Source organism: Ciconia boyciana, chromosome 1 (assembly GCF_034638445.1).
Source record: "Ciconia boyciana chromosome 1, ASM3463844v1, whole genome shotgun sequence".
Lineage (NCBI taxonomy): Eukaryota > Metazoa > Chordata > Aves > Ciconiiformes > Ciconiidae > Ciconia > Ciconia boyciana.
The window spans coordinates 173,346,682-173,367,034 of NC_132934.1; the positions used below are offsets into that span (position 1 = coordinate 173,346,682).

At 35.5% G+C, this 20,353-nt stretch overlaps 1 protein-coding gene across 23 annotated transcripts in view; it reads left to right on the plus strand.

The window, feature by feature from the left end:
- Positions 1 to 20,353, plus strand: part of MYCBP2 (MYC binding protein 2) — a 209,376-nt gene that overhangs the window by 114,256 nt on the left and 74,767 nt on the right. For 18 of the 23 annotated variants that reach the window (XR_012040402.1, XM_072850013.1, XM_072850015.1 and 15 more), the window contains 11 exons: positions 194 to 294; positions 1,528 to 1,746; positions 3,204 to 3,429; positions 3,775 to 3,893; positions 6,932 to 7,019; positions 10,788 to 10,840; positions 12,142 to 12,314; positions 12,653 to 12,797; positions 14,589 to 14,801; positions 18,957 to 19,012; positions 19,444 to 19,559. Coding sequence is in view for 22 of the 23 variants with exons in the window: in XM_072850013.1 (XP_072706114.1) it covers positions 194 to 294; positions 1,528 to 1,746; positions 3,204 to 3,429; positions 3,775 to 3,893; positions 6,932 to 7,019; positions 10,788 to 10,840; positions 12,142 to 12,314; positions 12,653 to 12,797; positions 14,589 to 14,801; positions 18,957 to 19,012; positions 19,444 to 19,559 (1,509 nt within the window). In the remaining variant the exon portion in view is untranslated. The remainder of the gene's footprint in view (positions 1 to 193; positions 295 to 1,527; positions 1,747 to 3,203; positions 3,430 to 3,774; positions 3,894 to 6,931; positions 7,020 to 10,787; positions 10,841 to 12,141; positions 12,315 to 12,652; positions 12,798 to 14,588; positions 14,802 to 18,956; positions 19,013 to 19,443; positions 19,560 to 20,353) is intronic. The other 5 variants (XM_072850014.1, XM_072850020.1, XM_072850035.1 and 2 more) reach the window with 1 other exon arrangement.

Here is a 20,353-nt window from a genome sequence, read left to right on the forward strand (position 1 = left end):
TAATGGCATGTTTATCTCAGGTCAGCTTTGCAGGTTTAGAATTTGCCAATCCCTAGATAATGAAAATAATTAAGTAAAAACTACTGTAGAAACTAGAGGTTTAACTCATAAGAAGCAAACGAGAAAATTAAGATGTGTTTTGAACCATGGTACATTTATTAATAATACCTGTGTTGTAATTATCTTTGTTTAGCTGAAGACATTCCAGAACTGCTCAGCTCTTCCAGTCTGTTTTCAATGCTGCTTCCCCTCATAATTGCCTACATAGGACCAGTAGCAGCAGCTATTCCCAAGGTATGCTCCTCAATAGAAAGTACTGAAGACATTTAAGAATGTTATACAAGGAAAGTGTTTACTCTGAAAATCTGAACATCTTGATTTCTTATGATTTTATTAATTAATGGTTTATATTTGACCATGTGACTCATTATGAATTTTCCAAGAGTCAAGAATTTTAAAAACGTCATGTTTTAAAAAGGCTTTTTTTTAAAAAAAACAACTTACTTTGAAGACATTATGAAAAAAAAACCTTAAGGAAGCAGAGGGAAAGATGACAGGCTTTAACAGTAGGAAAGACAAAAAGTTAGAAGGATGTGCATGTACTACTCACTTATTGATGAATATTGGTGGGATGAAATGTTTTTTATATTATGTAAATCCTATTTTTACAATAACTATCCAAAGCAGTGGTAGCTGCTCATTAAGATTATTTCTATCAATTTTAGAGATGGGAAGATGTGAGCTATACATAAAAATATTGTTACTTTTCAGTGGCAGGGCATTTTCCATGTGCCTGGTCTGGAACACTCTTGAAATCTATTATTAGATTTACAAATGTCATTAATCCTTAGCTGGTAGACACTACTGCCTTTTATTGCTTTTTCATGAACTGTAATCTCTCTTCTAACTTCTCTTTAAAGGGGGAGGAAGGAGGACTGGCCACTTAAAGTCTAGCAGATTCATTTCATTAAAAATTAGTTTCAAATTTTAGTTATCTTGTTACTGTGATGAACTGGAATTTAGAACCAAGTGTTTTGCTTTAGAAGTGTTCCTCTCCTTTGAAGATGTCATAAAGATTCCAGAGAACAATTGCGGTGCTTAACACTACCTGCATTGAAATATGTTGAATATTTGAAAAAAAACAAACCAAATCAATACTAATGTTGTTATAAAACAAAATATAACTGGACTATGACTTCAATACAGTGTTTGCTTTCTCTCAGCTCATGCTTATTGTTAATGTTACAGCTTTTTAGTGCTAGAGAAGGTGTTTTAGTGAAGGTATCACAGTTGCATACAGATTTTGGTTTCATTTTGGCAAGTCTCTAAGAGGAGTATTTGACATGAATGTAGTGATGCTTTTTCTGTCAGGATTGCATACATGCAGAACTGGAAAATGACTGAATGAATTGTGGTAGTGATATTCTGAGAACACGCAAAGCAACCATTGTAGAGAATTGTAAGTTTGTGAGTATTGTTTCACCCAGTCATAAGTAATACTTTATTGCATGTGGTGTTATGTTACAGGTTGCTGTTGAGGTCTTTGGCCTAGTACAACAGTTACTTCCTTCTGTGGCAGTTCTGAATCAGAAATACGCCCCTCCAGCTTTTAACCCAAATCAGTCTACAGACAGCACCACCGGAAACCAACCAGAGCAAGGGCTTTCAGCTTGTACTACCTCCAATCACTATGCTGTTGTAGAAAGTGAGCATCCCTATAAACCTGCCTGTGTTACGCACTATAAGGTAAGCACCATTTCTGAGTGCACATGCAGTTTCTTAAAAGCTTTTGACACCTGGGTTTTGTTTTGTCAATGTTTACTATCTGAAAAATTGTTGCCATGGATGATAATTCATATTGTCTAACATAAGAGACAGTTTCCTGTATTATTACCATACTGCTTTCTGGAGAAACCTCTGTTTGTCCAGTAAGGATAGTGGAAACTATAGTGGAAAATAGTGTAGTTTTAACCCCCTAATGCAGGTATCTACTGTAAGTCCCTACATTTGCTCAGTCTTAGATTTTCCTACTGTCTTGCACAGTTTCTTTGTTCAAACTGTACAGACTGTGGAAGTTGGAAGTCTTTAAGTATACATTATCTAATCATATCTTAGGCTTTCTTACTTAACGCTAAAACAATGTTTTGTAAAAATACCTGACATCAATTCTAGTCAAATTAATATGCGTTATAGTGTAGGGATCCCTGTGCTGGCTATTGCTGGTCTGCCAATTTAAATTCTTCATTAATTACTTTCACTTGTACCATGATTTGGCATTGCAGAAGTCACTCAAGTCCTCTTAACTGTGTTAAGTCTGAGTAGGATTCATTCCACCTTACATGGATGATTATTGCAATAAAAATAGATTTTCCTCAATGTCAATAGAAAAAGGGTGTTTTTTTCTAGCTGAGTAAAGGGCTGAGGCACAAATTACATGCCTGACAGATAAATCCTGTGTTTCAGTTCTTGAAATAGTGAGTTCTGCAGTCAACTTGATTCCATGACTGTAAATCCAGAGGTAGCAAACCTGGAATCAAGTAAGAGCTGGAGCAGGTCACTAATTACTATTCCACTTGCTTGTCCTGTGAGACAGCAAGACATCCACTGCAGAAAATGTAGTCATCATATGATCTTCCTGAAGCAATTATGCATATTATTGTTCTAAAAGTTTATGGAGCTTATCTGAAGCCTTAGGCTTCCTTGTTACTGCATTTTGAATTTCTGTACCTATATGCTATCGTACTGCAAGCCATTTGCACAAGTGTGCTTCAACTGCTGTGTACTTTTTTAGGATTGCACAAAACAGATATTGAATGTGTTTGTTGAAGTTTGCATTTAAAAAGGTATTTGAGAGTGAAATGTTTGTAGTAGTAGTCTGTGGTTGTTTTGTTTAATGATCCTGTGCAGAGTTCTTAAAAACAATCACAAATGGTATCATAAGTGCAAATACTTAATCTGAACATAAGTTATAATACATTATTATAATTCAGTAAGGCATAAAGCATTTCAGGTATATCTGAATTGCAAAGAATAAATTAGGTTAATATTAATCTAAAGCATATCAAAACAAGTGTACAGAATTACATAACTGAATCGCTTTCATAGCCTAAAGAGTTAAAACCAAATGGAAATGAAGAATTAAATGTAAAAAACCCCAACAACCCCCAAAACTTGCACATAATTGGACTACTGTTTTGTTTTAGGTGACTTTTCCTGAATGTGTCAGGTGGATAACAATAGAGTTTGACACTCAGTGTGGCACTGCTCAATCAGAGGATGTTCTTCGTTTACTAATTCCTGTCAGAATTGCACAGAGTCTGGGATTTGGACCAAAGCATGCTTCTGTTCATGAGAACCTTAATTCATGGATAGAACTGAAAAAATTCTCTGGATCTTCAGGATGGCCTACCATGGTATTAGTATTGCCAGGTAATAAATAGATCCTGCAATAATTTCTTTTAATGTGAATTGTTAAAATAATGAAAGAAAGTTTTATTTTTCTGCAAAATTATCTTAGAAAACAAAGTTGAAAAAGTATCTTCATCCATGCTGGCAAGAGTTCGTTATGAGCCATTGGTTGTACATCAGTTGTTTATGTTTATATTAGGTTTCTTGTTTGAAGCATTGATCTGTGTGTTATTCCTGAGTTTACTTTACATGTTACATATAAAGCCTAGGTTTCATGTATGCTCACATAGAATAAACATACAAAAAGAGGATAAATACTAAAATTTTGTTTTTATGTATTTTATGTATCCTCTTACTTCCTATAAGGAAATGAAGCTCTTTTTTCTCTGGAGACTGCATCAGACTATGTGAAGGATGAAAAGGCTTGTTTTTATGGTTTCAAATGTTATGCAATTGGATATGAATTTAGTCCAGGATCTGATGAGGTAAGGAAGAAGAGAAATGGCTGCAATTGCTGCACCTATTAATTCTCTCCTATAAGGCCAGTTTTTTGGGTAAAAATAATTGTATTTCCACTTCTGACTAAATAACACTAGCAAAATATTTTTACATTGATTTCATATAAGTTTTTATTGTTTTTTTTTTCACAGACATTATTTGTTTGGAATTCTTTAATCTGAATAGTATTGGGATGGCTTTTTGTTTGGTTTGTTTTTTTAATAACTGTGACAGTCTGCAAATACATAGCATGATTTTATCTAGTATGTCAATGGGATATGAAATTTCCTAAAATTCTGACCTAGTCTTCCATCATAAATCCAAAGGATTGGGGCTTTCAGATACACAGTGATTCATATTTTACTGTCACTGCCAATTATGGGGTGACAAACTTGCATTATTTTTCCAGTATTCACTCATACCAGAGCTCTCAGACTCCCTGGAAATGCTGTGCTTATTTAGGCTACCTGAGATCTTGCACAGTTGTCACCTCATCTTGCCTTTAAAGACATGAGTTGTTTCCAGCACTGTTTGTTGGGGGGTTTTTTTGCAAAGGGAAGATAAAATTTCTTCATGTCCTTGGGCCAGTGCTTTATTTTGGTTTATTTTAAGAGATTACTGAAAATACTTAACATGCTTTATAATAATTCCAGAAAAATAACTCTTATCCTGGGAGTCTTTGGGCCTGTTGCTTCACATGAACTTCACAACATCTGCATCTTGCTTACACTACAACCCTCACAGATTTACCTCATCTTATTCCTGGATTCTGCTCAAGCTAAATCATGTCTTCAGGTTTTCAAAATGTGAGATTCTTTGGAATTTCATAACATGCCAGATAATAAAACATATAAGATTATTTGCTATGATGGTCTCATTGGCTTGCAGCAAATAAAATTTATAAATCCTATAGATAATCTAACTAGTCTGTGATTGAGTAATAATAATTTTTGCTTAAGCAGGAAAAAAAAGGCAGATTCATATACTTCATTTATTTTTTTTTTAAAGCATGTACAAATAAAGCTGCTGGCAGGTTTTTAACACTCAGTGCTAAAACATGCTAGCCAATATGTTAACTGTATCATTTAAAGAAAAGTTACAAGAAATTGTTTTCAAACAGACCTTTTTATAGCCCAAACACTTTAAATTAATGTTCTATAAATAGAAAAGCAAGTTTTACAGTGTTTAAGCTACCTTGCATCTCAGGACTAAAGACTCCATAAGTAACTTTAATTAAGTAACTGGACACACAACGCAAGTTCCTCGTTCTTTTGGAAACTTTGTGATGACAATTTTCTGAAGTGTTACTACTGGTAGAAAAAGAAGTGTGTGTTCTGCTGACCTCTGTGTTTTCTCTAGCTTAAAGGAACAAAGTATCAGTAAGACCTAATTCAAGTCAATGGGATTAATTTTTGCACATCTGATTCTCTCTCCTTCCAAAGGACGAGCTTCTGGTACTGTTACCTAACTATAGTATATTGAATGGCGTTCATTGTTAGGGAATTCTCTGCAAAAACTGAAAGATGTCGTTGAGTGTGAGCAAGCGCATCAGGAATCGGGTGTAGTTGAACTTTTAAACTTCATTTAAAGCTAGGATTTTTGCAAAAATTATGGATTTATGCTTTGATGAATGAAAAGGAAGGCTTTTTGTTGGTCATTATTAAATCTACAAAATATATGGAAAAACTGCCTTCTGTATAAAGGGTGTTCACACAGCAGGGAACTGTCTGGTGGGTTGATCCACATTTCACATCTTTACTTGCTTGCTATTTCAGAACCTGCTGTTTTGAGTCCTAAAGATGCAGTTTATCAAGGGTTTAGTTTAAAATGCATTTTGGAGATTTTTCAGTCTGCCTGGGAGTCTCAGAGAATACAAGGCAAGTCTAGGGTTACTGATTTTGAAGGCTCTTTCCAAAAGAAGGGGTTTTTTTACTTACAGAAACTGGTAATATATAAAGTAAGTCTGCCTGGAAAATCCGTCAGATGGAGGTTTCCTGTCTCCCCCACTGTTTTTTGGTGGTGTAGGGGTTTTTTTGTTTGGTTGTTTTTTTTTCTCCATGAGAAGTATCTGTCAGAGGTGTGCTGAACCACCCACAGATTTGTTTAAAACTTAAAATTGGTATTAGTGTCAAAATCTTTGTAAGCAAAGTTAAAGAGGTTGTGCCTGCGTGTAGCTGGGATGACTTGAAGGGAAAATATCGGATATGTTTCTTTATGGCTTAAAAAGTAGCTACAACCTCCCTAGCCATACTGCACTCTCCCCATTCCTTGCACCCAGCCTCCTTCTTTCCACGTCTTTGAAAACTGTGTGCGTGGTCTGTTCTTTTTTTTTTTCTTGTGAACAGGGTTGAAAGATACTGAGGGAGAGACTGTCATATGTTTTCAGTGACAAGTTGGTGGGAGGGAGGGGGAGTCTTCTCATTCCCTAGAACAGCAGCGTCGATGGGAATAAATAACTTCCCAGAGTGAGTAGAAGGGAGAAAGTGTCAAGGGCCTCTCCCAGGATTTATAATGGAGAAAGAGAAATTATGGAATCTTTTTCCCATCCTTGCCTCTCCAACTAGAGAAAGGGAAGAGGAAAAAAGTTACGAACAGTACTACCTTTAAACAAGATGGAAATGTGAACTTATGTGGTATGTATATATGTACAGCTTAGAAGAGGCATTTCTTTGCAATCCAAATATGTATCGGTAGGTTTTTTGTATTAGGAAGTTTTCTTTCTCTTTAACATTACAGAAAAAAGACAATTATAATCTTCAGATGTTCTTACTAGGCTACCGGAAGCATGGTAACCCATTTATTAATACTCTTACCTAGTTGAAATTGATCTAAAAATTTGGTACTCTGGCCCATGTCACAGCAACACATGACAGTCTAGCTGTTTGGCAGGAACAATATCACTGAGAAACGTCAAACTGGAACACACAATTAGTACCTCTTAGGATAAAGCAGTGTCAGGGAAATGCATTCATTGTCCTATTTTCTGAGGCACTATTTTTGTTTTAAAATTTGTTTCAATTTAAAGGGTATTATTCAGCTGGAGAAAGAATTGGCCAATTTAGGAGGATCATGTGCAGCAGCTTTGATGAAGAAAGATCTAGCGCTTCCTATTGGTAAGTCCTACTCAAAGAACATGCTTTGTTATTTCATCGTTTCATGTTTTCTGAATGAATACTACCTTTAAGTCTTAATGTTGCTTTCAGTTAGAGATGATCATACAAAATTGATTCTTAAAACTGCATTAATCAGATGATAAAGTGGTGGTGTTTTCTGCTTACACTGTTCCCTTCATGTGTGTATGGGGAGGAGGGAAACCTGGTCACTTAAATCTGAACAAACTCACCCCATCCACAGGTAGTGTATCAGTGTACAAGCTGTGGCCTACAGTTTCCTCGTGGTACTTCACAAATGTGCAGGTATCTTATCTGTATTTGTCTTTCACTTTTTTTTTCTCCCTGCACTCCACACCTTTCTGAATGAAAAATACCTGCAGCATTGAACTGTAAAATTTAAAATTAGTTGTTTAAAATTGAAAGTGACCATTGCATCTGTAGACCTATTAGCCTAAAGTATTTCTGCTGTAGTTTTTTTCTTACTGTTACAAAAAAAATTACATACTTTTACAGCAGATGCAGCAAATAAAAGTTTACAGTAACCTAAATGCAATTTAAAATGTAAGGAGAAATATAAGTTTATGAAAATTAATGCATAATGATGCAGCCATATTCTTTGTAATAGCATTTCTCCTAATTAACATCAGTGTGTAGGAAAAATAGGCTCGTAATCTATAATAGGGTATCTTTTTGATCATTTTAATTTAGAAGCACGAACGAGAGCTCAAATATTGTTAATTAGACTGGAAGTGTGTATTAATGAGCAGGAGGGCATTGATCAGTGTGCAGTTAAAACCACAAAATCTGATTTGAATTTTTTAACCCGGTATTTTGCTTGTGTATTTGAATGTGCAGATTTCTTACTTTATGTTGTAAATAGGCACCTCAGTTGCACAGGTAGATCTGTATTTATCTTTCAAAAGTACAGGCAATTCTATAGTTTAAATAGTGCCCTCTTCCATTATCCTCCGAACAGCCGCCTTAACTTCTTAGGTTTTTTTACTTCCCTGGCACCCATTTGTCCTGCTGTTCTCCTATGCAAAAAAAGAAGCTGAAATTGAAATGCTTCCAACTTAATTTTCCAGGTTTTCTAATACTTCATTCTTATTTCTAAAAAGATTTTTTGTTTTGTTCTAATTTTGAATGTCTAAAACAATAAGGGAAAGTAGATGGTGCATAGATTGGCTTTATATGCTTTCAGATAGAAAGAGTTTGAAATGAAACATGCAGTTAAGTTACCTATGCAGTCTCAGCCACCTATAAAAGTGGTTACTGACATATTTACAATAGATTCATCTGATTGTTTCCTTAACACCAACTCAAGGACTTCAGCCAAGTCTGTTAGTGTCGCTGATAATATTACAAAGGTAATGACAAACAGGCATCATACCTGTGTATTGTTTCTCTACAAGACCACTGGACCCTGTGAATAAACAAAACTGACTAATTATATGCAGCAGTGGTAGTGTTTGCAGATGTAAACCACTGTGCAGCCTTTTTAGGATGGATTTTGGTTGTCTGTAATTTTGCTTTGTTTAAGTGTTTTGCTTGGTGTCTCAGAAAAACACTGTGGCAGGAAAAAATGTGGTTTTCTAGAGCAACATTTAAATGACTTAGTATCAGACTACTTTTCCTTTTTCTGCGTTCTAGATTCTATATCTTCTACCTCTTGCTGCAAGTGAAATGGTGTCTTAAAAACCATATTACTGCCATTGCTCATCTGCAGAGCAGTATCTTACTCATGGAAAGGAATGTCCTTTAAGAAAAACCTATATAATCATATAAAAGACTGTCTTGTAATGCACACATGCAAGAAGGCCCTTTGTGTTAGACTTTTCATACTTTATTTTACAATTTCTACAATTTTACCTTTGTTCCATGTGTGGATGTATACAGGCTAAAGAAAGTAACCTAAGAAAAACGCTCACTCCAGAAAAGAATTAGAAACTTAACTTACAATGCTTAAACTTTGGCATTTAAAAGTTAGGCATCTATATCTAAGCTAGTAGCTCTAACCTTCTTTTAGAGTTAATGTAGACATCTTCAGAGGATGTTTCATGTCATCCTAAGATGAAGATGTAGGAAAAATGAAATTAATTATCCAAAGGAGGAGCCTGTTTCTCCTCCATTTGCTATAAAGATATCTTGTAATATCTAAGTCTGAGCTCATTATCTCATGCTTCACTACCCAAAAGCAGGTGAAGTAAATCCTGCTCTGTTTCTCAGATACTCTTTAGACCTCTGGATCCAAGTAAGTGCTCTTAAAACCTGGCGATTTTAATGAAGACAATAAGAAACTTCATTAATGTGGCAGAATTTTAAGAAAAGGAAATAGGAAACACAGGGTTGAAAATTCTCACCAGGTACATTTGTGGAAGGTTGTGCAAAGGGCATCATAGGAGTAAAACAACAAAAAAACCAACCAACCAACCAAACAAAAAAACCCACAAAAAACCCCCGACTTGTCTGGAAACTTTCTGTCAAGGAAAACAGAATGATTGAACTGACTTCAAATCAGAGCTAATAGTTGTTGCTGGCATCCTTGTAGGACCCTTCCATCTTTAGCTTTATTTGCATGATTTATCTTGGTCTATTGACTTTAAGGAGGTTGTCCTTCACAAAGACAACTTTTTAATAGTTGTTATAGTGGGTATATTCTGTATACAAGTAGCCAAATACTTGTATAAGTATTACTCTAGAACCATTAGGAAAAAAAGTGCTTTGAAAGGACATCAAGAAGGCTTTTAGCCTTTTTTGCTCCAAAGGAAGATGGACCAGACAGTGATTCCTTCATGTATTAGGAAAACTTTATCTTTGAAAGTACACCCAAATACTGTCTGAGTTACCATATTCAAAAGGTCGTGCCTTCTCCTTGCCAGTTCTCCAAGACTCAGATTTAAGATACTTCTTCCTGAGAGAGACATCTGGTCTGTGACCAAGATCTAACTTAAACAGCAATGTGGAATTGATCAGTGTGTTTGCCATTATTACTTACTAATTGTTTCAACTTTGGTAGAAACTATTTCTGAGAGCAGAGTTTTTATATATATTTCTTTGAATTTTAAAAATGCCTTAGGACTTGATTCTTCTCATTTCTCTTCCTCTCCTCTTACTAGTAGAATTCCCTGACATGTTTTTGAGAGAGTAGAAATATGGTAACCTTATCTGTTTTACTTTTCTGTTAAAAGACTGTGTTTGGCAATTCTGGTCACCCTGGAATCAGACTTTTGAGTTGCATTTGTGAGAAAGAAGTATTGTATAATAGAATGTATTTGAGTTTTATGTTTAAGGAGGAATCATAATTTACAAAATTGTGCAGTTTATCAGGTTTTCAAATACTATTACTAGGGTAAGTTCCTAAAAGGGAGCAGCTGGTGCAAACTCATAGGTACTGCTTCCCAGAAACCATCTTGACCTCCCAAAATCTTTTTCTGAAAGTATCTAGTCACATCCAAAGATTTACCATACATACTGTCTTGGAGATAAGAAGGCAAGTACCAAGTTTTTGTTTTGTGTAACATATATTGTTTATTTGCTTGTGCACTGAACTACACAGTACTGCATGTTTACTATGTTATTTTAAAATATTAATCTTTCAACTGCTGGTTAAAAAATGTTACACATCATCTTGCAAACTTAAATTTTGTAATACTAAAGGCTTCACTAAACAGAATTGAATTTTGCATTCCATCATATGTAGCTAAATGTCAATATTATTATGAAAAATAAGTTTATCTTTTGTTATGAGAATAAGTTCTATTTTTACAGCAGGTAATGAATTTGAAGAAGATCTTGAGATTCTTGAAGAGGCTGCTTTACAGGTATACCACTGCTTTTTTTTTTCCATTGCAATATACTTCAGCACATAATTGCATTGAAACTTTTGACTGCTGCAGAAGAAAATCACTTGTAAGGTTTTTATAATAGGAGGGAATCTGGCCTGTTATAAAACAGCTTAAGAAAGTCTTACAGAAGTTTAGTATTTACATTAAATCTTTTTAAAAATAAATCTGCTTAGAAAAAAATGCATAAAATATCAGAGGAAGTTAGATGACCAAAAATATTTCAAATTATATAGGTGTCTGGTTTAGGTTGCACAACTTAACAAATTTTATATGTTACCAAAATTAATCCTCCACATGTCTATGTAATTGCAGAAATAAAATCACTTTTTCAGTTGAATTATAACATTTATCAAGTCCCAAATAATATGATTGCAGTTGTTCTGGATTGATGATATATTTTATTTGTTGTGATGGGAGCTAATGCTGGTCAGTAGCTCCCTAATTATAGCCCCTAGCTTATGATGCACAGTGAAAAAGGAGTTTTCACTTTCTGTCTCTCTCCTAATTATCTTCTGGGCAACTGTTTTGAAATTTAGTTGTCACAATACTTGCTGGGAAAACATATCAGTGCTACAGTATGACACGGTTGCATAGGCCTTAGATGGCAGAACAGTAAACAGAAACTGTCTAGGAGGAGTCAGATATTCCTTGAAATAAATATTTTTTTCAGCAATCTGTTCGTGGACCCACTGTGTTCTAATTCAAAACGTGAACTAGGAGTGTCTGTGAGAGTAATGGATTCATTTTTACTTTTAGTCCTGTCTGTTAAATATTTTATGCATCATTCTACTTTCCTTCCTTCCCTTCTTGCAAAGAAGGGATTTCTTTTACTTTTTCTCACCCAAAAATATCTTTCTTAAGAGATCTGCCTTTCTGTAAGTTATATATCTAGCCTTTTATTTTCTTCTGGAACATTCTCATTGGTCACATTTTCAGAACGGCTCTCTTCGTTCTTCTCCTGGTCACAATTCAGCAGTTTAAGATACTCTTAACATGGAAGGTCATGTTACCTTATTCTTTCTTCCAGAAATTCTCTCTCAACTCAAGCTCATTTAATCTCATTTGACATAAATTACTGTTTTATAGACTGAACTGACTTTTTTTAAACTTTCATCAGAGTAAAGTTTATCCATTCTTCTCCTACTTGAATGGCTTTCGGTGCCCAAAATGTCTGTGCCAGTTGTGTCATATTATGGGAAAGTTTCTACCTGTAAGATACTGAAAAGCTGTTTTGTCTCTATCCTTTCATCCCCACCCCAACCCCTGCAAAAAAAAAGGTGTGCAAATCTCACTCTGGCATTCTCGGGAAAGGCTTGGCACTCTCTCACTCACCAACCATTTTGGAAGCTCTTGAAGGAAATCTTCCACTGCAGGTACAAAGCAATGAGCAGTCATTTCTGGAGGATTTCATTGCTTGTGTACCAGGATCAAGTGGTGGACGTCTTGCAAGGTAAAAAGTTTGTGTGCTGCATGAAAAAACACATTACTTTATAGTTTTAATGTTTAAATTTTGCAACAAAATAGAAAATTTTTAGTTATGTATTAAATTTCAAAACCTGTCATGGTTGCTTGTCTATACAACTAGCTATAGAACTTTAATATTTACATCAAATATTAGTTAAGTAAAACTATTTGACCGTATTGTTTCTATTAATATATTAGGTAAAAGCATTTAAGTATTCAGAACTGCATCCTTTCTTAGCTGGAAGCCATGTTTGTACAGAGTAAGAATTTATCTTTTGGGGGCCTGTAAGAGATTTTAATATTAAGTGTTTGTCTTTGCTGTAGGTGGCTTCAGCCAGATTCATATGCTGATCCTCAAAAAACATCATTGATTTTGAACAAGGATGACATTCGATGTGGTTGGCCAACTGTTATTACAGTACAAACAAAAGACCAGTATGGGGATGTTGTTCATGTTCCTAATATGAAGGTAATTATCATCATCTGGGCTGTTCTTATAATTCATCATACCTTCTTTTAGTATTTGTTGTAGATATTCCACAGAATACCCCTGTACAGGGCAGAAAGTGGCATTTGTAAATTCAGTGTAGTTAGGCTTTCATACCTCTAAATCCACAAAATTATCAAATTCTGTATTATGCCAACACCTTTTCATGCAATTTATAGCTTGTCTGTAATGAGCTACATATGTGTAGCTTGTGGAAATAATCAGTTGTAGAGGATGTTTGATGGTGATGATGTATAAGGTGAGAAGAATCCATTTTTTAACTTGTAAACCAAGAAAGAATATTATAAATTTTAAACTGAATAAATGTGATGGAAAAAAGAATCAGAAGCACATTGATGGACCATTTTATAGTGACTTTATTTTAGACTAGAACAGTGCTTCCCCTTTTCTGTTTCTAATATTTGGAAGTTCCCGTAGTCTTTTTTGTTGTTGTTGTTAAAGTACTGGAAAGGAGGTATTCATGACAGCCTCAGGTAGAATTGGAAAACCCTCACAGGCTTTGGAGTAAAACCTATGGGATATGTATAAAAGTTGGCTGCTTGATTTGAAGTAGCAAAGCATGCAAACAAAACAAATTGAACACAAAATGTTTTTCACGTTGTTTTAATAAATTAGGTTACATCTGTGTTTTAAAGCCCACTATTATTCTGGAGTAGTACAAGTATTTTCAAGACTTGCTTTTATTCAAGCCTGAAAGTATGTGAAGTACCTTATATAAAGGCATAATTCCTGTCATAAGAACTCTCAAATCTATTCGTCATATAGGATGTAATAATCAAGGGTTATCTTACAGAGCGCTGTAAACGCGTTCCTGAACTGTGAGTCTACAACAGTAATACAAGAATCGGTCTCAAACACAGCTTGATTGCAATTTAAATGTGTGGTACTGACTTAAATGTGTGACAAAGGAAGTAGAAAACTTTTTAAGTAGTGATTTTACTCTGTCAATCAGGAAAGGATATGTCAAAATATATACATCAAAACTGTTGCTGGATTTCTTGTTTAATTACTATTTTTCTTCATGAATGTATTGAAGTAAGAAATCTTAATTCAATTTAATCATTCTGTTGGTCTCATTCAGTGTGCAGTGTGCTGATGTAACTTCCAGTAACTCAAAACATCATATGAAAACTGCAGTAATTAAATGCATTTTATTGCAGATTTAGGATGAGTAGTGAGTAAACTTATTTTCCAGATAGCCTGTTCTTCCTTAGAAAACTAAGTACAGCTGACTGTGTTACCTGCAGTAATGGAGGTCTGTGGTACCTCTGGGGAAAAAAAGTCAGATAAAATATGTGTTATGTGCTGATGTAGTAGGGTGGCAGAGCTAGTCAAGATCCAATCTGGCCACTGCTGATCCAGATCTAGCAAGCCCTGTTGACTCACTCTGAAACCTGTGCACTCATTTAGAAGGTTCTCTTCCCTACCTCCGAGAATTATCTGTGGGATAACTTAGCTAGGCATACCAGACTACGTGCTGCTTCCCAGGGAGTGCTCTGGGACTGGCAGAACTGACACTGGCCCTTACTGATCTTGTGCAGTCAGTTGGGTGCTTCTGTCCTGTATATTTACATTTTTCAGAGGTGCTGTGCTTGGCTTTGCAAAGTGTTAAGTGTAGACACATAGGTGTTTGGCACAGATGGATTTATAGTGAGTGCTCTAAGCACTTTTTCACTGTACCTTACCAGATCTAAAAGAATGTGTATGTGTTCTCTCCCTAAATCATCTTCTGTATTCCATGTCTTATTGCAGGTAGAAGTTAAAGCTATTCCTGTTTCTCAGAAAAAAACATCTTTGCAACAAGAACAAGTTAAAAAGGTGCAACGGATACCAGGGAGTCCTGCAACAGCTGCTTCCCCTAGCAGTGATATGACCTTTGGAGGACTTCCTTCCCCAAAGCTTGATTCTTCCTATGAGCCAATGATAGTAAAAGAAGCTCGATATATTGCTATTACAATGATGAAGGTAAATTGCTGTCATTTTAGCAATATAACTATACAATTCAGCATTCAAAGTGTGTAAAGGTATGCAAAGGAGAAAGAAAAAAGTGTATTTCAGTTTGGTCACAATCTAAAAATACGTTAATTACAAATTACTTTGATTATATTTAAGTTCAGCAGAAAACTAGGTGCGTCAAAAGGGCCAATTGCCTGAACTCTAAAGCAGTTATAAACTGGATTAGCATTTAAAAAGAAAAGTTGTCTTTGATTTTGATTATACTGATTAACAAACTAGTCTGAGTCACTCAGGAGAAATGAAAGCAGCTATTGAAATGGTGGAGGGGAAGTCAAACCGATCTATCCATATAGAGTTGAAGTGTTGCAGTGAATCTATATTAAAAATTATACCTGGTGAATGTAGGAAAAAATAGGAGCTCAGCATAGTAAAAAGACCATATGAATGATTTGTGTATCAATGCGTAAATATTAAACAACATCTGTTGAAATTAGCCACCGTCAAATGGATCAGCTCAGACTTTGCCAGCAACAGTTTCTGAAGAGGTGAAAACTGAACAGTTAGTATTGATTTGAGTATATTTTAGAAGCCACCATATATTTACATATATATAACATAATGACCCAGTTAAGAGATGCGACATGATGTGTATAACTAGCAGTTAGACAACTTAATAAGACATGATTAATCAGGACTTAGAGAAGGATAATACTTAGCATAATCAATATGGACTTATGGGGGGGAATCGGCAAACTAGCATCTTTTAGAGTGTACAGGGTTGTTTTCTACAAAGGATAGTGCTGCAGTAGCTATGTGTAAATAGTGTAACAGGCTACTAAATAGAGTCTTAATGGATCAATGAAAGAACTGAAATAAATATGGTGTACAACAAATGGTTAAAAAATTTGTTAAATCACATGTCTGAAAAGGTATTTAGAACCGGGGAGTGTATGTCAAGGAGACAGGTGTGGTTTGCTTGCTTGTTTGTTTGTTTTTCACTTGGGGCACTGCAAAGATCACTTCTTGGCTTGATGCTGCTTGGTATTTTTACCAGTGACTTGAGGGAGGGGTGGGAAATACATTATTTATTCAAAGTTGGAACCCAGATGGGATTTCTGATAGCCATTGTCCACAGGCACCTGCTGCTGCTTTTCCAGTAATAAGTATTAAACCTGCTCACACAGATGTTACAGCGGCATACCTTGCAACGCATTAGATATTCTGGAGTAACTGACTGTGGAGCAAGTGCAAGGTGTACAGAAATTAATCTCTAGATTTGATGGACCCTTTGAGTGAGCAATGCTTGATGTTAGCTAGTAAACTTGTAATAAACTTTAACTTGAATCAGGCTAATATAAAACGAAAATGCAAGTATTCATTTGAAGTCATCTTAGTAGATAACAAACAGTACAAATGTTTGTAAAGATAAAAGTGAAAAAGTAAAAGACACAAACCAAGGTAAAATACAAAAAGTGTCTCTACTTGTTGAAACAAGCTTGGCTTCTGTGTTTAACACCTTTTGGGGAATCTTCCAGAGGTTCCTTTCAGATTAAGTCTTTTCCATCCAAAACTTTAACTAACACTTTTTTTAATTCTGAAGAGAGCTGATATTTTGCTACTTAAATTAAGGACTGTCTGACATTGTGAGTAATGCAGATGTGTCAACTGTACTGATTCAAGAAAGCATAAAAATTCTCTTCTACTTCCCTCCCTGCATTACTGAAGACAGTGATTTCAGTGTAAAATGCAGGTGTCCCCTGACCTTTTTGTTTTGATACAACATACCAGCCTGCATGTTTTATCAGGACTTGATAGAAACTTCCAAATATGATTAGAAACTGTAGCTTCTCACCTCATGACAATAAATTGACATGTGTAGGGGACTGATACCCAAAACCACATCTTGTATAGAGACCTAAAATGGCTGATCTGCTTGTACGTTCAAATGTTCTTAACCCCTTTTCTCCCTGTTGTTTTGGATTTAACATGGGAATCTGATAAATCAGCAACCATTGCAGCCCAGAGATATTCTTGCTGAGGTACTTCATGCAGTTCTGGGACTACCATTGTCTACTTCTTATGGGGCTTTTCAGTGCAGTCATTTCACAAGAAACTGTGAAAGTAAACCATTTTGTTTCTAGTGAGAATCAATGGAAATATCACCTCAACATAGAGGGAATTTCTTCTTCACTTTGAGTAGAAAGAAAGAGGATCCAAAATTCCATTGGAAAATCCACTGGGCTGGATTGCAGTTTTTGACCTGCAGCGCATTTGCTTTCTTAACTTCACACGGTCTTCAATGCACTGACTGCTGATCTCAAAACTACTGTATCCCATATATCTTCAGATTTCCTCAAGTCAAGCACCAGTCAACCATGTCCACAGTGGTAAGAGAGGCAGTGTTTGGCCTGTTGGTGGCAGTAGCATGAGTTGTTAGGTATTCTGGACCTTGTTTTTTATGTTGCCATCTCCCTCCTCTTCAAACAGACATTTAGAAAGACTTCTGCAGCCAGGTAGGACAATGCAGTCTTGATTGCATCTTGTGCTATACACAGTGTACACTTACTGGCAGGTCATGAGATAGAGGATGTTTCAGGTAGTTTCAGGGAAGTTATCCCGTTTTCTGCCAGTCTACAAAGCCTGGCAAAAGACTTTCAAGAGAATCCTTTATTGATTGATCTAGAGATGTCTGACTCCCCTAGGCAAATAACTAGGATCATGCTCACTGCCTACATTTGGAAGCTATAGGGATAGGCTACAGAAAGTGTTGGAAAAGTCCTGGGTCACAGACAGCTCAAACTAAAAACTCCAGAATCTCAGAGATTTCTGCACGTTGGTGGACAGAGCCCAGATTAGGTCAGATAAGGCAACTCTTTGCATTGCTTGAACTGTCTCTGATTTTCTCTGCTGGGAGAACAGTGAAATCTAGCCTTCATAACTGGTATCTTATATACTATATGCTTTCTGAATGGCATATGGCTGCTTCCCAGCTGTTTAAGGGGTGTTTTCTAAATTTCACTTAAACTATTTAATGATGTGACAGCATTATGTGAAATTCTTACCCCCATCCTTGCTCAGAACAGATGTATGCACTCTGTCTTTAAATTTACACTGATTACTGAAAAGCTTCCTTTCTTTTTTGTTCTGTGACATATCTTTAGTTGATCATGATTTGTTTTATTTCTAAGGCAGTGATTTCATAACAGTTTAGGCTTATCTATCCCATCCATCTTCTGGAAAGCATATGGTCCCAGGCTAGACTAGGGAATTAAACTGGCATAAACTATTTACTTTTATATTTTTAAGGTTAGTTTTCTACTGGCTCCATAGTCTTAGCATAGACATTGCCTTCTCTATAACCTCCCATGAGAATGCCAAAGTCAGACTGTTCTTGGACTTGCACAGGGAAAGGATATGGGGCAGTGGACACAATTGGTGAAAAGGGAAATTCCGGTTACATATTAGGAGGAAAAAAGTTACAATGAGAGTTGTCAAACACTGGAACAGGCTGCCCAGAAAGGCTGTGGAATCTCTGTCCTTGGGGATACTCAAAACTTGACTGGATACACCCCTGAACAAGCTGACCTAATTTTATATTTGGATGTAAATTTTGAGGGTGGCTCTACTTTGAGCAGGGAGGTGAACTCTTGTTACCTCTGGAGGTCTTTTGCAACATAAATTGTTGTATACTTCTATGGTATGCAAAATTATGAGAGCAATATGGTGGTGATATGCCAGCACAGACTTAGATTGACTTAATTGTAATGGTGCAGTACCCCTTAGATACTATGTGGGTATTTGCGCCTACAAGGAAGTTGAAATCTAGCTTATTAGAAGTAATTCAAAGGGGTTTTATGCAAGTTAGATTGGAAGAGATTCAAATACTTGACTGTGAACAAAGCTTTTGTTAGCAATAAGTATCTTTATTATCTAAATAATGGCAGTTTAAAGGGAAAGTGAAGATACTTGTTTCATGTATGTACATATGTGTGTGTGTTTATCTTTCTGTGGTTTGGAATTGGTTTCTGGTTCCCTGCTCAATGCCTCTGGTGAGTGTAAAATTAGATTAGTTCTTTGAGAAAATATTCTACTTTCTCGTATTCATTACTTTAGTATAATTGATAACTGTTGATTTTATGTTTGTTGAATTTCATCTGTTTATAGGCATATGAAAATTATTCTTTTGAAGAACTACGGTTTGCTTCACCAACACCGAAGAGGTAAACATTAAAGAATTACTTTTTAATAGGGACTAAAATTAATGTGTCCTGTCACTTCTGCTTGCAGCCAGAGTCACAAGCCTTGACTGCCAAATAATCTTGTCTAAAGGTGGAAACACTACAAAAATTGTGTATATTTTGTTTTCTTAAATTTAGAGATTCTGTTTAAAATCTTTCATTTTAGTTGTTTTAATGTTGATTCTTTATTTGTATTATCTAGTCTTTGAATGTGTTCTTTCATCATTTGCTATAAATAAATGTGGTACAGAGGTTTATAACTTCTAAATAATATGGGATTAGTACATTGGATGGGGGAAAAACGGTATTTAGATGATCTGAAAGGGGAAAAAAAAATTAGTTTCCAAACTATTACAAATTATTTTCAAGAGGACAATAATTGTTTAATGATTTTAATTTTTGTTTATGCCTAGACCCAGTGAAAACATGTTGATCAGAGTGAATAATGATGGTACATACTGTGCAAACTGGACTCCTGGAGCTGTTGGTCTCTATACCATCCATGTTACTATAGATGGCATTGAAATAGGTACTTAATTTTCACTATACTTAACCAGAAATTTGTATTATATCCAGTTTGTATACCGACAAATGTATGTCTTGGCACTTACAAGAGTTAGTATTAAAGGTCATAGCAAAATCTAGTACCCGAGTCTTGGTTCAGAAATCTTCTAATTCCCTCTTCTTTCTCAAAAGAAAAAAAATCACAGCTATTCTCTCCTTGAAATAGGAATATATTTGGCAAATCGTGTGTTTATAATGTGGTTGGACTCCAAGATTAATAGTGTTTCTTATTCTTTACTCTCAGTGTTGCAAGAAAAATGTCTTGTTTCAGTGACAGAGATGTATAGTTAAACAGGAAAAAACCACTGAAGAACCTAGGAGAAGGTAGAGTTGTTCCTGACCATGCAGGAGTAAATAATGTCATTTCTTCTGTGGAAAATTGAGAAAGTGTGGTCTTAATTGAAACTCTACCCTAAGTTTAAATTATTTGTACTAATTTTAAATGCTTTGGGTTTCTTCCTTGCTGAAAATCTTTTTAGCTGTATTTTAGCTGTCTTGCTGGTCCTAGGGACTATAATATAAGATGCCGTAGTAAGCCATGGAAATATTCCCCCTTCAAAAAATGTCTGTATCTTGAATTGTCCCTTGTTAATCTTGCTGGTGGTATGGTGAAGATGGTAGCAGGGCCATTGTAGTTAGGCTGAGGGCTCATAGGAGGGTATAAGCGGATTTGCCAGGACCAGCAATTCCTCTTTCCCGGTACTGTACAGCAACTTTTGTAAGTATGTAAAGTGATACTCATAAATACACATACGCATA